The sequence below is a fragment of the Phalacrocorax carbo genome, chromosome 23, assembly GCF_963921805.1.
Source record: "Phalacrocorax carbo chromosome 23, bPhaCar2.1, whole genome shotgun sequence".
Classification (NCBI taxonomy): domain Eukaryota; kingdom Metazoa; phylum Chordata; class Aves; order Suliformes; family Phalacrocoracidae; genus Phalacrocorax; species Phalacrocorax carbo.
In genome coordinates, this window is record NC_087535.1 from 4,698,962 (window position 1) to 4,714,394 (window position 15,433).

The 15,433-nt window shown below is 61.0% G+C and overlaps 2 protein-coding genes across 7 annotated transcripts in view; both read right to left on the reverse strand.

The window, feature by feature from the left end:
* Positions 1-3,207: 3,207 nt before the first annotated feature.
* GOLT1A (golgi transport 1A) lies at positions 3,208-5,108 on the reverse strand. The gene is made up of 5 exons (XM_064471756.1): positions 4,998-5,108; positions 4,248-4,339; positions 3,960-4,138; positions 3,731-3,794; positions 3,208-3,545 (listed from the first exon to the last, which is right to left on the reverse strand). The coding sequence occupies exons 1-5, from the start codon at positions 5,020-5,022 to the stop codon at positions 3,507-3,509; spliced, it is 399 nt and encodes a 132-aa protein (XP_064327826.1). The 5' UTR covers positions 5,023-5,108; the 3' UTR covers positions 3,208-3,506.
* Positions 5,109-6,608: 1,500 nt separating this feature from the next.
* The window catches only part of PLEKHA6 (pleckstrin homology domain containing A6), a 54,648-nt gene continuing 45,823 nt past the window's right edge, over positions 6,609-15,433 (reverse strand). For all 6 annotated transcript variants that reach the window (XM_064472346.1, XM_064472347.1, XM_064472351.1 and 3 more), the window contains 8 exons: positions 14,312-14,438; positions 14,071-14,180; positions 13,595-13,777; positions 13,258-13,422; positions 12,875-13,008; positions 12,592-12,734; positions 8,771-8,894; positions 6,609-8,269 (listed from right to left, as the gene is read on the reverse strand). In XM_064472346.1, coding sequence (XP_064328416.1) covers positions 8,779-8,894; positions 12,592-12,734; positions 12,875-13,008; positions 13,258-13,422; positions 13,595-13,777; positions 14,071-14,180; positions 14,312-14,438 — 978 coding nt within the window. In that variant the 3' untranslated portion in view covers positions 6,609-8,269; positions 8,771-8,778. The remainder of the gene's footprint in view (positions 8,270-8,770; positions 8,895-12,591; positions 12,735-12,874; positions 13,009-13,257; positions 13,423-13,594; positions 13,778-14,070; positions 14,181-14,311; positions 14,439-15,433) is intronic.

Sequence of the window (15,433 nt, forward strand, 5' to 3'; positions counted from 1 at the left end):
TAACTCTTCCCACGCAGCCTCGAAGCGTCAGGCAGTTCTAACCAAAGCATCACTTAACCTGAATTTGCAATGACTGAAGGTAACAGGGCATCGGGCAAGGCTGCAATCTCCCCGCTCGATTCCCGCACTGCTGTGGGAAACCTGCTGCAGTTTGCTGTAAAGGGCTGGAGTTTCGTACAATTACACCTCCTATAAAGAGCAGCTCATCTGGAAATAGCAGGGGAATGCTCTTAAGTTATTTCCCTGCCTGCTTTCAAGGAGTCAAATGATTGAGCTAAGAGTGAGTTCAAGGAAAATCCTTTCCAGAGAGAAACAAATGCTTTCCTGCAAGATAAATGTGTTCCTCTCTAGTATTGGGCTGAACAAGCGCATTTCTTAAAATAAAATTTGAAATATTTAAGTACTTCCCTCCCTAAATAGAACCATTAAGAAGCTTTACTGAATAGCCTTATTTCTTGAGGGATCTTTTAAAAGAGTAAAAAAAGGTAGATGCATTTCTGTCCTTCCCACATATTTTACACACTTTGCTAGTTTGTGAGTTTGTTGCTAGTAAAAACACAGGAGGCTTGTGAGGATCCTTGTTCTGGATGACCAAAAAAGCTCAAGCACAAAAGCAACTTTCAGGAAAGACTTAGAGGAGGCTCTGGATGGCACCGACACTGGGGGAATTTGGCCATTGACGTCAGCAGAGCTGGGGCTTCACCCAAAGTGTTCGCTTAAAACCAAAATTGCTCTGGCAGGGCACACTGAAATCACAATTTACTGAACCAGAGGGAAAACACTGCCCTGCAATAAGCTTCCGAAACTCAGGCTGGGGAGAGCAATTCCAGCTCCAGCTTGCTGTTGCCTGCTCCATCCCAGGGGCAGCTCACAGCTGTTCCCCGGGTCATGTCGGAGCCTGATGGGAAGCATCCCCTGCTGCCACCCAGGGACGATGCTCCATCCTCACTCGATTTTCCCAGCAGGGTGAAGCAATGGGGGCACACACCCTGCTCATCCATGCTTGCTGCTGTGGGGATGAGGGTGTTAAACGGGGAATCACGTTATCCTGCTGCATGTGATGTCTCTAGGACAATTACTCTTTCTTCTAGTGAAGCCCTGGAGATGAAGCTTGATCAGGAAAAGTTGCTCTACAGCCCAGGTTTTCAGCTGAGGTGAAGCAAAGACAGGAATTGCAGTTAGGGAAGCTGCTGCCCTTACTTACCTGCATGATGTCCAAGCCCATGCTTCCTCTCCCATCCCTCCTCCACAAGCAGCTGCCCAGCTCCTGCTCTGCTCCAGACTCCTCCACTTTATCATCAAAGCTGGCCTTGGTACCAGCAGGCTTGAACCTACCTCTGCCTTCCTCGCATAAGTTTGGCTGTGGGCAGGAGGAAGGTGCTTCCCCCGCCGAAAGCCTCCCACTACAATCTGCACCCAAAGTGAAGGCACCCCCTCAAAAGCAGCAGCAAGGGAGCAGCTTCCCCTGAACCAGATCTCCCAGGGATGCAAAAGAATCTTGCCCAGACTTAGGGGGGCCTGCCCTGATTTATACCTGCTGGGGGAGCTCATCCTCTGAAACCCAGGGCTCAACCTGGCTGCTGGGGCTGGGGTTTGGGTGCCCAAATGAGTTACCCCTCATCAGCTGAGCTGTCAGAGCCAGCTCGCAGCTCTGCGTTCACCTGGTGCAAGCCCACCACAAACCTGGGCACCGGTGCAGGACCTGTGAAGTGCCAACAGGCACTGCCACCAGCTCAGTCAGGCTGCACTTCAATCAAGAGGGAACAGGTTTAACTCAAACTCATTAATTAATTCTTGCAAGTTAAGAAGGGTATCTGCACAGGGACCAGCTTTGATGTGATTGCCTCGGCTTAATTAAACTCCTGCTTGCACCCAGCTTCCCAAGTGCTCATAGAAACCTGGCTCACATCCATTTAGCTTGTGTCTCTGATCGCACAGACCCGCTGAGTTATCCAACCAGTTCTCCGGCAGTGCTGGCTGTGCTCCTGGGGAGAGGACTTTCTGCAGCCCGAACAAAATAACTCCTTTAAAATCATCTGATGTTAAGCTAGGAGAACTCCACAGTCCTCACATTCTTGCCTGCCATGAAGGTCACCCTGCGTGCAGCCGGCCCCTCGCACTGGGGGATGCTTGTCCTCCAGAGCATCCAGCAGCGCAGGTCCTGCCTTGAGTGGGGTTTGAAAGCACCTGATTTACCTGGGCCTGAATGGTTCTTCAGGCCAAACCAGCTGCAGAAGGGACAGAGGGGGAACGTGGTGGGTGATGTGATGTGATGGAGTCCCCAGCAGCCGGCCAAAACAGTCACTTTCTGTCCCTACAGAAATGGGCTGGAAAGCAGCAGCTTCCCATTGCTCTCCCAGAAGGTGTGCTGGGGCCATGAGGATGCACAGCAGATGGAAAGATACTTCAAATGTCAGTGGATGGGGCCAGATCCCTCTCTGGGGCATAAGCTGCAGATCTTGGCAGGCTCCCCTGGAGCAGTGAAGATGTCTGGGTCACGAGCAAGCAGCCGCCCCCCCCCAGCACCCATACCGGCATTGGGGTGGGATGGAGGTGTTCCCGTGGCATAAACCCTGGCAGAGATGTCCTGATGCCCACCACCACTGTAGCTCCCACCAGCTCCATCCTGCCAGGCAGCAGCCAGCATGTCCAGCTCTGCTCCCTCCTGGCCTCATCCCGCAGGAAACAGGTCTATGGGAAATGCGAGTCCTGGCCCATAATTCTCAGAGATATCAGCACTCTGTGTCTTTGCTCCAGCCCCTGCTCCCACCCCAGCATCTCTCAATTAATTAATAACCCCAGATGTCATTTGCTTTTTCATGGTCGCTGAATTTGAACAGGGTGATTTACTTTCCTCCGATCAGGTCATGAAATGTTAATGTGGTTTAATGGGTGTTTTCCTAACCTCCCCTGCCCTCTCCCGCGGCTCCCCCGGCTCTGCTCTCTGCAGCCCACATCCCCGCGGGACGCGTGGGAAGGCAGCTCCATGACCGCTGCCTGCAAGCCAGGGCTGCCCGCGCTGGCTGGGGCTCATGGTCAGGGCAGCCAGGGGCAGGGCCATGGCCATGGGAAGGTCCCGTGCCACCTCCAGCCGTGGCCATGGGAAGGTCCCCGTGCCACCTCCAGGCATGGCCATGATGCCTCTTGGTGACACTAAGAGGAGCTAGAGCTGAAGCAAGCCCTGAGCAACAGGAAAGGAGCACAATATGAGTTTGGTCTCAGACACACTTTTTAATAAAATCTTTCAACAGGGGAAGATAAAAAGAATAAAATAATGCTAGGAATTCCAGAGGCCCGTCTGGCACAGCGTTTGGTCCTCGAAGCCTCTCTCAGGAGCTGCTCACAGGAGCCCCGCGGGGCAGCACGGCACTGGGCCCGCAGTGAGGGTGGCTCCAGCCAGTGCCGAGGGTCCCAGGGCTGAGAGAGGCAACAGCTCACCATGGGAGAGCCGGGCCCGGGGCTTGCTCGAGCCGTCCCACCTCCAGCAATTCGGCCTGTCTCGCAGGTCACACCATGGAGCTGCTCTCTCCCACCTTCTGCAAGAGCTGCAACAGGGACAGATCCTGATTAGCAGTAAAACCCTCTAGTGCATCCTCAGGGGGCTGCAGAGAGACCGTGGTGACCTTCCCTGTCTCGTCCCAACCACAGCAATCGGGATTGATATCACCCAAGGACTGCAAACCCGAAGGGTCGCATCTGCCTGGGAGAACCGTGCCCAGCACCTGCTCACCTTGCTCAGCATGGGGATGTTTGTCAGTGAGCCCAAAAACCCAAAAGCCACTGGCAAAAAACTCCTGTATTGAAACAAAAGTCTCTGTTAAGCCCCATGCCAGGATTTCGCTGGGGTGGGAGCAGCAGGGGCTCTGCCCAGGGCTGCAGGGCACGAGGCTTGCCCAGCTCCCGCTCTCCAGCCCAGGGCACCCATGCCACGCTGGGCACCCAGGGGCTGCGGTATGGACCTGAAGAGGGTGAAGAAGCCATAAGCCTCCAGCAGCATGCCCAGGAGGGGCCACCGCATGAGGACAATGAGGACCCCCCCAAGGAAGAAGCTGGTGCCCTTCAGCTTTGGCCGCTGGAAGAAGAAGGTGAAGGTCCTCTTGAAGCCGATGATGAAGACCAAGCCAGAGAGGAAGAGGATCTGGGAGGATGAAGGGAAGCAGGTCAGAGAAGCGCTGCCCAGACGGACCCTTTGCTCCATCCTGGGCATCGGTGCCTCCTGCGGGGAGCCCTGGCCCCACTATACTCACATTCCCGAAGGCCAGGAGCACTGAGTCGAAGTACAAGAGCATCCCAAAAAAGATGAAGAAGAGGCCAAATCCAACTAGTCCCACGCCGATCCCTGTGGATGACAGGAGGTGGGCTGAGACGGGGGCTCAGGCACACAGCTCAGGTCCTACCTTGCGCTGCGGTTGCTCTCCTTGGCACCTCCCTGGACCATTCCCTCCCAGAAATATGTTTTGGATCTGTTTCTAAAGTTTAGAAACAGACTTTCCATATTACCAAGCCTTGGGGAGACTGTTGCGTACCCCAGAAACTCCTCTGTGTTGCCAGAAAAAGAATAAACCACAAAGAAAAAAATAAATGGGAGGGTTGTCTCCAGCATTTTTCTGAGCAGTGGCACGAAGGGTGTCAGTGCAGGCAGCTGGTGGGAGAGGCTGGCGATGCTCTCCGGACAAGCCAGGCACCTCCCCAGTTGCTGCTCCTGATGCAGACCTGGGGCAGAGGGTGAGAGCAAACCCAGCTCTGCAGCACCCGTGGTGCTCATCCCCACGCACCTCCCTGCCTGGTCCCCACATCCCGGCAGGGCTCCTGCTGTGTCCCCCATGCCGGGACGGGGCTTCCCATTGCACCCGCTCCCTGCCCCTATGTCAGCAGCTCCAGTCAGCAGCTTCCAGCCCCGGCTCGGCTCTGTGGAGCATCCCCATGGTGAGCCCTGGTCCCATGGGGCTGAGCGTCGCCGCCGGGACACGGCCACCCGAGCCCGCTCGCCCGCTTACGCTGGAAGTCGGTCAGAGACACCATCTTGCAGACGGTGGGGCTGGGTGAGGCCGGCTGCCCTTCCACACACCTCCTCGGCAGTGACCCTTGGAAAGGCCTTTAGTCCCCACGTCATCCTGCAAATCATTAACATCCTGGCAGTGCCTGCGCCGAGGCGGCAGCACCTCCTTCGGGGGGGATGTGGTGGCCGGGCACCGCTGCAGGGTGACATATAGAGGGGCTGGTGGCTGCGGGTCCCTGCCCGGTCCTGCCCTCCCTGCCCCAGCCCGCATGCCTTCCCTGGGAGGGGGTGGCTTGGAGCAATCCCCAAAATAGGGGGATGCACGTGGCTGTGGCAGCCCTTGGGGTGTCTGAGCGGTACGTGGGGCACCGTGAGCCCCCGGCTGGGAGGGAGCCCCGCATGGCACTAGGTGTTGCACACACAGCTCCCCGCAGCATCGTCAGCAGTGCATCATGCGGGGTGGGGATGGTCCCAGCTCACAGGCAGGCCGTCCCATGGGAGGGGGGAGCTTCAGCACCTGCTGTGCCCCAGCCCCGTCCAAGGGCTGGCCCCGGGCTTTGCTGCCCGATGCAGGGCCGATGGCTCGGTCAGACCTGCTGCCTGTGGCTGACACAGGGGTCCCTGCACGGCACGTGCCACCCACAGGGACCTCTACACCCACGTCCCTCGGGAAAGCCCAAAGGGACCAGCTCCACACATTTACAAACCAGCTGCTTTTATTCCTTGGCTTTGGACAAATTTGACAGGTATGAATGCATCTTCCCCTCCGAGAGGGCTGGCCTTTGAGCAGCAACAGCTAAAATAAACTCCACTGGGAAAATGACCACCCAAAACAGGGACAAGGTGCCACCAGTCCTGGAGTGAGCTATGGGCAAGGCCAGACCCTTCCCGAACAGGGGAAATGCTGTAGCCATTCACCCACTGCCTCTCAGTCTAGTATTAAAGTGTTACCTGAGGTCACCTCTAGACAAAAGACAGTGACACCTTGTTGTTTATTAGATACTTTTATTTCTCTAACACTAGCAAAAAACCCAGAAAACAAATGCCTCCCTTCCCACCCTCCCCAGTGCATAAATAGATTTCCTCCCGATGCAAATCCTTCCTTGGTTACAAGTCACTGGTATATGAAGTGTTATGAAAAATAATAACCAAAATAAAATTAAGAATTAAGTTTTTTTTAGAAAAAAAAAACCAAAACAAAAACAAATAATGACCACCGGGTTCCACAACAGGGCAGCCGTGGGGGGGTCCCAGTGCACCAGGCTGTGCTCCCACCTTGGGGAAGGCTCCGACCCGGCCACCGCAGCGCGGCTGAGCCGGAGCTCTCTGGCGGCTCCGAGCGCGCCAGGGGCAGGAATGCCGGGATGCTCCTCGTCCCCTCCGGCCCCCAGAGACAGGAGGAATTGCTGCCTATGGGTCTGCGCGCCCCCTCGGCTCCCCGCCGGGCAGCACAGCCCCTGCGTGGGCCACAGCCGTGCACTGTGGTCCCCGGCTGGTCCCCGGCGGTGTCCCCACAGCCGGTGTAAGTGGGGTCTGCCCCAGTTACATGAGCTGGGGAGCCCGCCCCGGCGCTCAGGGACGGGGAAATAAACGCGTCATCTCTTAAAACTTACAGTCTCTTTATATTTTATTTTAAATAAATTTGCTTTTAATAAAAGCAGAAAATATATATATTTTTTAAATAGGTTTTTTTTTTTCTTTTTTTTCTTTCTCTGATAAATTGGCGAAGAATCTGCTTTTGTAACTCATTGGCAGGGCTGGTGCCAACAACCCTGCGGAGAGAGAGATTAGCACAAAACAGTACCTCCCAGAAAAGAAGAGAAAAACAAATATAGATATATATTATAAATGTATAATTTCCATAAAACATATATTAAGGCATGTAATAGCAAAATAAAGGGCCAGCTTTATGAGCTAAGAGGGCTGCGGGAGGCTCTGGAGCGGCACGGGACTCGGGGCTCCTGGGATGCCACCAGTATTGCTAAGATGGGGTGCGCGGGGGGCGATGGGGATGCAGAGGGGGGAGCACGGGGCAGGCGTCCTGGTGGGTGTCAGGATCAGGCCAGTAGGGAAATAGCTGCAGGATGGATGGCATCTAGCTCCTCAACTCCATCCACCTTGTCCACCCCGGCCCCATCGCAGCAGCCCTGCCAACTGCACAACCTCGCGTGGGATTCCCCTTTTCCAGGCAGAACCAGCTTTTTTTCCTCACTCCAGAAAGCTAAAGAAAAGGTTAAACTTGCTACAGGAAAACCAAACACACTGAAGGGTCTGGAGTGCAATGGCAAGGTCTTGGGGCAAGCCGCCAAGGTGGGGGGAGCCGCGGCGCTGCTCCCCGTGCCAAGGATGAGCCCCGCTGCTACCGCCTGGCTCCCAAGCTCCTTCCCCTTCTTGTCACCATCCCCATCCACCGCAGATGGATCCCTGCCAACCCCATGGCTTCACCATTCCACCGCCCCTCTGCTCCCATGCAACATCCCCATCCCTGCCCAGACCTCCTGCTCCGTGCCAGCGGCGCACCGGTGCCCCGGGCAGGCCTCATATCACCTCGATCCTGAGCACGCTGCTCCCCTGGGCTCCTCCGTGTCCTCCCCCCGGTCCCACCTCCAGCCGCCCTGTCCCCGATACAGCTCCTTCTTCCTCCTGCTGACCCACCAGAGCGAGGAGCGATGGACAGGCCAGGCTCTGCTGGCTACTACCCCCAGCCAGATGGATGCTAAAAGCAGGTTCAGGGCACAGGGAGGGGAAGAGGTGCCCAAGGAGCAGCGATGGAGCATCCAGGTCCAGTGGAAGCACCATCCACGGTGGGGACTGGCTGGTCTCCACCCAGAAGAGCCCCTTCACAGACCTTTGGGAGACCAACGCATCAGCACAGGGAGCCCAGGGAGTCCTACGCTCCCCTGGCAGGGAGACAGCTGCTGTGGCGGGGGCCGCTGCTGCAGATGCCCCTGCTTGGCTGTCCATGCAAGCCTGATGCCCAGGACACTGCAGATCTGTCCCCGTGCCAGCTGGCAGCCCGCGGGCTCCTCGGGCAGCACGCTCCAGCGGACAACCTCCCGTCACCTGCACATCTTCTCCGGGACAGGGAAGAGAAGCTTTGCAGTCGGCAATGTATCTTCCTGCTCAGCTGTACAGGGTGGTCTCGCCATCGGTGGGAGGGAAGGGGGTCCAGGAGAACCAAAAACGATGGTGAGAGGTTCGGTGTCATATTGGGGTGCTAAAACGTGGCCCCATGGAACTTGATGGTGCCAGCAGCAGCCAGGGCTTGAGCTGGAGGGAGAAGAGAGTGGGGCTGAGCTATATGTGGACGTGGCCGGTGGAGAGGCAGCCCCTGTGCCCACCCCCCAAGATCCCTCCTGCCCTCCTCAGTAGAAAACATAGTGTAGATTCAGCTCTATGCCCCCAGCTGCCTAGGGGGAAGCTCCAACCGAGCAGGGGGACACTGTGTTCCCCCCCCCATTTGTAGCCACCAATCCAGATGTGCCAGGGCAGGCATCCCCCAGAGCCTGGCCCCTGGACCACCCTGCCTTTTGCTCCATGTGTGGGCCCCCACTGCCCACACTGGGGCTCCCTGGCTGACCCAGCCCGGGGGGCTTCACCTCGGAGGACATTTGCACCTGGTCCATGGGAGGACATGGGGCTGACGTGGCTCAAGAGACGTTAGCTGGAGCAAGCAGCGATGGACAGGTGCTGGGCGCAGAAGAGGCACCCCCCACCCGACCCCCAGGATGGAGAGAGAATGAGATGAAGTACGAGAGAAGAGGTGCTTACTTCATGGCTCAGACACGCATAAAATGGCTGTTGTCGGCGACCCGGGATGTTTCAGACGAGAGGGGGTTGGTCGGTGGAGTCGGGGAGGCTGGGGAGGTGGGAGGGCTTGGGGTAGCGCATTGAGCTGGAAACAAGAAATGGGAGAAGGGCATGAAGAACACAAGCTGCCGGCAGGGGCGAGGGGAAGGAGGCGACCCAGTGAGAGGTTAGCGGAGGGGAGGAAACAGAGAGGAAGGAAGGGAGGAAGCAAGCACGGTCAGGACAAACAGCCACAGCGGCGCCTGGCCGCAGCAGGCACACGTGAGCTCCCCACAAGGCTCCTCATGGACAAGGCACGGCGTGCCACCACACTCGCTCAGGCATGGCGCGCCGCCGCGCGCTGCATGGCCAGGCGCTCCCATCCTGCAGCCTGACAAGGTGCCAAAACCTGTGCCTGGCCGAAGCGACTGCTCCATCCCACAACGCTCAGCACTGGGGAGGGCAGCCCCCGGCACTGCAGGCAGGGCCCCGGCAGCTGCCGGCATCACTGGGCTAGCTCTCCCACGGCACAGCGATGCCCTGCGCCAGGACCGATGCAGCCTGCTCTCCCACGGCACAGCGATGCCCTGCGCCAGGACCGATGCAGCCTGCTCTCCCACGGCACAGCGATGCCCTGCGCCAGGACCGATGCAGCCTGCTCTCCCACGGCACAGCGATGCCCTGCACCAGGACCGATGCAGCCTGCTCTCCCACGGCACAGCGATGCCCTGCACCAGGACCGATGCAGCCTGCTCTCCCACGGCACAGGGATGCCCTGCGCCAGGACCGATGCAGCCTGCTCTCCCACGGCACAGCGATGCCCTGCGCCAGGACCGATGCAGGCTGCTCTGCCACGGCACAGCGATGCCCTGCGCCAGGACCGATGCAGGCTGCTCTCCCACGGCACAGGGATGCCCTGCGCCAGGACCGATGCAGCCTGCTCTCCCACGGCACAGGGATGCCCTGCGCCAGGATCGATGCAGCCTGCTCTCCCATGGCACAGGGATGCCCTGCGCCAGGACCGATGCAGCCTGCTCTCCCATGGCACAGGGATGCCCTGCGCCAGGACCGATGCAGCCTGCTCTCCCACGGCACAGGGATGCCCTGCGCCAGGACCGATGCAGCCTGCTCTCCCACGGCACAGGGATGCCCTGCGCCAGGACCGATGCAGCCTGCTCTCCCACGGCACAGCGATGCCCTGCGCCAGGACCGATGCAGCCTGCTCTCCCATGGCACAGCGATGCCCTGCACCAGGACCGATGCAGCCTGCTCTGCCACGGCACAGGGATGCCCTGCGCCAGGACCGATGCAGGCTGCTCTCCCATGGCACAGCGATGCCCTGCGCCAGGACCGATGCAGCCTGCTCTGCCACGGCACAGCGATGCCCTGCGCCAGGACCGATGCAGGCTGCTCTGCCACGGCACAGCGATGCCCTGCGCCAGGACCGATGCAGGCTGCTCTCCCACGGCACAGGGATGCCCTGCGCCAGGACCGATGCAGCCTGCTCTCCCATGGCACAGGGATGCCCTGCGCCAGGACCGATGCAGCCTGCTCTCCCACGGCACAGCGATGCCCTGCGCCAGGACCGATGCAGCCTGCTCTCCCACGGCACAGCGATGCCCTGCGCCAGGACCGATGCAGGCTGCTCTCCCACGGCACAGGGATGCCCTGCGCCAGGACCGATGCAGCCTGCTCTCCCACGGCACAGGGATGCCCTGCGCCAGGATCGATGCAGCCTGCTCTCCCATGGCACAGGGATGCCCTGCGCCAGGACCGATGCAGCCTGCTCTCCCACGGCACAGGGATGCCCTGCGCCAGGACCGATGCAGCCTGCTCTCCCACGGCACAGGGATGCCCTGCGCCAGGACCGATGCAGCCTGCTCTCCCACGGCACAGCGATGCCCTGCGCCAGGACCGATGCAGCCTGCTCTCCCACGGCACAGCGATGCCCTGCACCAGGACCGATGCAGCCTGCTCTGCCACGGCACAGCGATGCCCTGCGCCAGGACCGATGCAGGCTGCTCTCCCATGGCACAGCGATGCCCTGCGCCAGGACCGATGCAGCCTGCTCTGCCACGGCACAGCGATGCCCTGCGCCAGGACCGATGCAGGCTGCTCTGCCACGGCACAGCGATGCCCTGCGCCAGGACCGATGCAGGCTGCTCTCCCACGGCACAGGGATGCCCTGCGCCAGGACCGATGCAGCCTGCTCTCCCATGGCACAGGGATGCCCTGCGCCAGGACCGATGCAGGCTGCTCTCCCACTGCACAGCGATGCCCTGCGCCAGGACCGATGCAGCCTGCTCTCCCACTGCACAGCGATGCCCTGCGCCAGGACCGATGCAGCCTGCTCTCCCACTGCACAGCGATGCCCTGCGCCAGGACCGATGCAGGCTGCTCTGCCATGGCACAGCGATGCCCTGCGCCAGGACCGATGCAGCCTGCTCTCCCACGGCACAGGGATGCCCTGCGCCAGGACCGATGCAGCCTGCTCTCCCACGGCACAGGGATGCCCTGCGCCAGGACCGATGCAGCCTGCTCTCCCATGGCACAGGGATGCCCTGCGCCAGGACCGATGCAGGCTGCTCTCCCACTGCACAGCGATGCCCTGCGCCAGGACCGATGCAGCCTGCTCTCCCACTGCACAGCGATGCCCTGCGCCAGGACCGATGCAGCCTGCTCTCCCACTGCACAGCGATGCCCTGCGCCAGGACCGATGCAGGCTGCTCTGCCATGGCACAGCGATGCCCTGCGCCAGGACCGATGCAGCCTGCTCTGCCACGGCACAGGGATGCCCTGCACCAGGACCGATGCAGCCTGCTCTCCCATGGCACAGCGATGCCCTGCACCAGGACCGATGCAGCCTGCTCTGCCACGGCACAGGGATGCCCTGCGCCAGGACCGATGCAGGCTGCTCTCCCATGGCACAGCGATGCCCTGCGCCAGGACCGATGCAGCCTGCTCTGCCACGGCACAGCGATGCCCTGCGCCAGGACCGATGCAGCCTGCTCTGCCACGGCACAGCGATGCCCTGCGCCAGGACCGATGCAGCCTGCTCTCCCACGGCACAGGGATGCCCTGCGCCAGGACCGATGCAGCCTGCTCTGCCACGGCACAGCGATGCCCTGCGCCAGGACCGATGCAGGCTGCTCTGCCATGGCACAGCGATGCCCTGCGCCAGGACCGATGCAGCCTGCTCTCCCATGGCACAGGGATGCCCTGCGCCAGGACCGATGCAGGCTGCTCTCCCACTGCACAGCGATGCCCTGCGCCAGGACCGATGCAGCCTGCTCTCCCACTGCACAGCGATGCCCTGCGCCAGGACCGATGCAGCCTGCTCTCCCACTGCACAGCGATGCCCTGCGCCAGGACCGATGCAGGCTGCTCTGCCATGGCACAGCGATGCCCTGCGCCAGGACCGATGCAGCCTGCTCTCCCACGGCACAGCGATGCCCTGCGCCAGGACCGATGCAGGCTGCTCTCCCACTGCACAGCGATGCCCTGCGCCAGGACCGATGCAGGCTGCTCTCCCACTGCACAGCGATGCCCTGCGCCAGGACCGATGCAGCCTGCTCTGCCATGGCACAGGGATGCCCTGCGCCAGGACCGATGCAGCCTGCTCTCCTGCCTGTACTGGTGCCTGGCTCTTGCTGCCTGTCCAGCCCATCAGCTTGTTCTGCATCCAACCTGCCCAGTCTGCCCTGCCCTCACCCCTCCTGCCCGCTCGGCCTGTAACGCTACCTGTCGTCCACTCTTCCTCGGGGCAGGGAGGATCCAACCTCTGTGCCCTCCCCGCGCCTTACCCGAGAGCATGCGGCCCCGGCGGGAGGCCTCAGCAGCCAGTGCACATGAGATCTCTATCCTCTTCTCCTGCTCCTGCAGCTGGGTTTCGGGGTCCTGGGGGGCATCCACCTCTCCCTCGCCCAGGGGGATGACGTTCTGCAGGCTGCGCAGAGCACCCGGCGTCAGCACCCATACCTGGCCCCAGCGGGACAGACCCTGCGGGGAGGGCCAGGGAAGGGGTGCAGGTGGGTGGCAGGGTGCACCCAAGGATGGCTGGTGTGGGCACGGGCACAGCAGCCTCACCTGGATTTGGCAATAAGTGTCTTGATCCTTTCCACCTTCTTCTGCTTCTCCTTCATCTCCTCAGGGCTGAGCGGCGTGTCAGGCTCCAGTTCGACATACCGCTCAGGGATGATGACTTTGTCTGGCGTGGAGAGCTGGGCACAGCAGCAAGGGCTAAGCCAAGTGCCAGCACTGGGGACCCGTCCCTGGACCAGCACCCATCTGCCCCACCTGCCTGCAGCTTATGCACCCGCCTGGCAAGGGCAGCCCCTGGCTGGGCACAGCCAGTGGCTCCAGGATCCTGGCTGATACAGGAGGATGGATCGACCCCCCCAGTGCAGGGTGCGGAGGGAAGGATGCCCCGTTCCCAGGCTGCCAGCTCCCCCCGGACAGCCTGTCCTCACCTCCTTGTTGATGTCCACATCATAGTGCTGCGGCTCCAGCTCCATCTTGCGCAGCCGGGCGATCTCCTCCTGGGGCGTCTCGTAGACCTTGCCGGGGTCATCGGAGCGCAGCGCTGCCTCCAGGTCGGAGATGTCCACCTCGTGGATGCTGCGGTGCCGGCGCACCTGCGAGGGACCCCAGCCCACTGAGTCGCTGGGGGATGGCACGCTGTCCCCTACCCCAGCCCCCACCACCTTCCCCAGCCCCCAATGTCCCCTCTGCACCATCAGAGACCTCAGGCACTCTGCAAAGCAAAGGCCAGTTTGCCCCAGCCCCACAGTGGGTGCAGGGACTCACCAGCTTGTAGGAGGTGGGTGCCTTTGTGCTGGGGATGTCGGGCTGCTGGCTGCCGGGGAGCTGCAGGCTGCGCCGCTTCTCCTTCATCGAGCCGCTCTGGTGGCGTTTCATGCGGTCAATCTGCTCCTCCACGCTCATCTTCACCTTCGTCTCGTTGGCAAACACGGCGCTCTTTGGTCTCTCCTGGGGAAAGCCCAGCCCCACGGTCACGCACCCCTGCCTGCAGCAGGGTCCGGCCCCTCACCCAGTGCCACAACCCCCTGGAATGGGGCTGCTCAGCCTGCTCATGGGGTAGGGTAAGGCACTGAAATAGCCCGGGGGGTCCTGAGGAGCTGGATGCTGATACGTGGAGCCATGCAGAGAGGGGGTCCCCTATGCCCTACCCCAGCCCTGCAGGCTGTGAAACAGCCCCCACTTTGCTAACCTAGCCCCCAGCCCCACCACCCCGGCCCCCGGCCCCTCGATGCAAGCCCTACCCGAGAGCTGAGCCCGTTGGCCATGCCACCGGTGCTCCTCCTTGGCACACCAGCCACAGGCACCACCTCCTCCTCTGCTGGAGACTTGGTCCTGGGGGGGACGATGCCCACTGTGGAGCAAACCGAAACACCAGGCTGAACCCTGCCGGGGACCAAGGGCAGGGGCCCAGCAAGGCGCCGGGTGCCCCTGGCAAGCATGGGAAGCCTGCTGGAGCGGGACCCGCCGACCCCAGTGCCATACCCTTGTTGAGAGCCGCTTGCTTCTCTGCCTCCTGCTCCTGCCGGCTCTGCGGGAGCCCCTCAGCAGACGGCCCGGTGGGGGCTGCTCGCTGCACCTCTTTCTTGCTCTGCTCGAAGCTTGGCTTGGGCTGCGGGGGAAAGCAGGTCCCCATGAGTCTCTGTCCTGTCTGGGGGCCATGCTCTGCCTGGGGACAGACCCACTGCTCTCTGCAGCCACGGGGTGACAATACAGCCCACAGACACACTCCAAGGAGTGGACAGACACACAGACACCAGGTGGTACCAGCGCACCCCAAATGTGTGGGGAAAGGGGCTGGCAGGGCTCCGCAGCTCTTGCCCCCGCTACACCCTAGCCCATCAGGGCTGGGCATCGATGGCTGGTCCTGTAGGACAGGGTCCTGTGTGGGAAAAGCTTCCTGCAGGGGTGATGATCCCGCCACCGCTCGTAGGTGGCACCCAGGACCTCCAGGACAGGGACGCCCTGGCTCTGTGCTGAGCTCCAGCAAGATCCCGTGCCTGCAGGTGGGTACAGGGTCCCGTGGGGGCGGAAGTCAGGGCAGACACTGTGCAGCAGCAGAGAGTGAGCAAAGGGCCATTTTCAGGGTCCTTCCCTTCCTGCATCCCCTGGACACGGCCTGGGCACCGGCACAGTGGTGCTGGTACAATGGAGGGGGGGACAGCACCAAGCTGAGGAGCCCAACGTGCCCCCCTCAGCTGCCCTGTGCTCTTCATGGAGATCACACATCCCGACACCCCTTACACCCCATGGATCAGCATGCAGCCATGACTGGGCTACCCTGCAGCTGCACGGCTGTTAGAGATGCCACTTGCACTCGCAGTGGGGTCCATAACCCTTCCCAACTCAGCACGGCCACTGCTTTGGGGTGCCAGCCCCCATATGCACTCATCCCGAACCCCCAGCTGCAAGGATGTTTGCATCTCCTGGTATCCAAACTTGGCCTCTTCCCCCGGCAGGAGCACGGCCAAAGCATTACCAGGAATTCCCAAATCCAGGCTTGCCCTGGGTGGGCAGGAGCTGGGGGGGTCACCCCCATCGGCAGGGTCTGACAGCACTGTGGGGAGCGGCACCATGGAAGGACAGCAAGAGAGGGGAGGGCAGAGG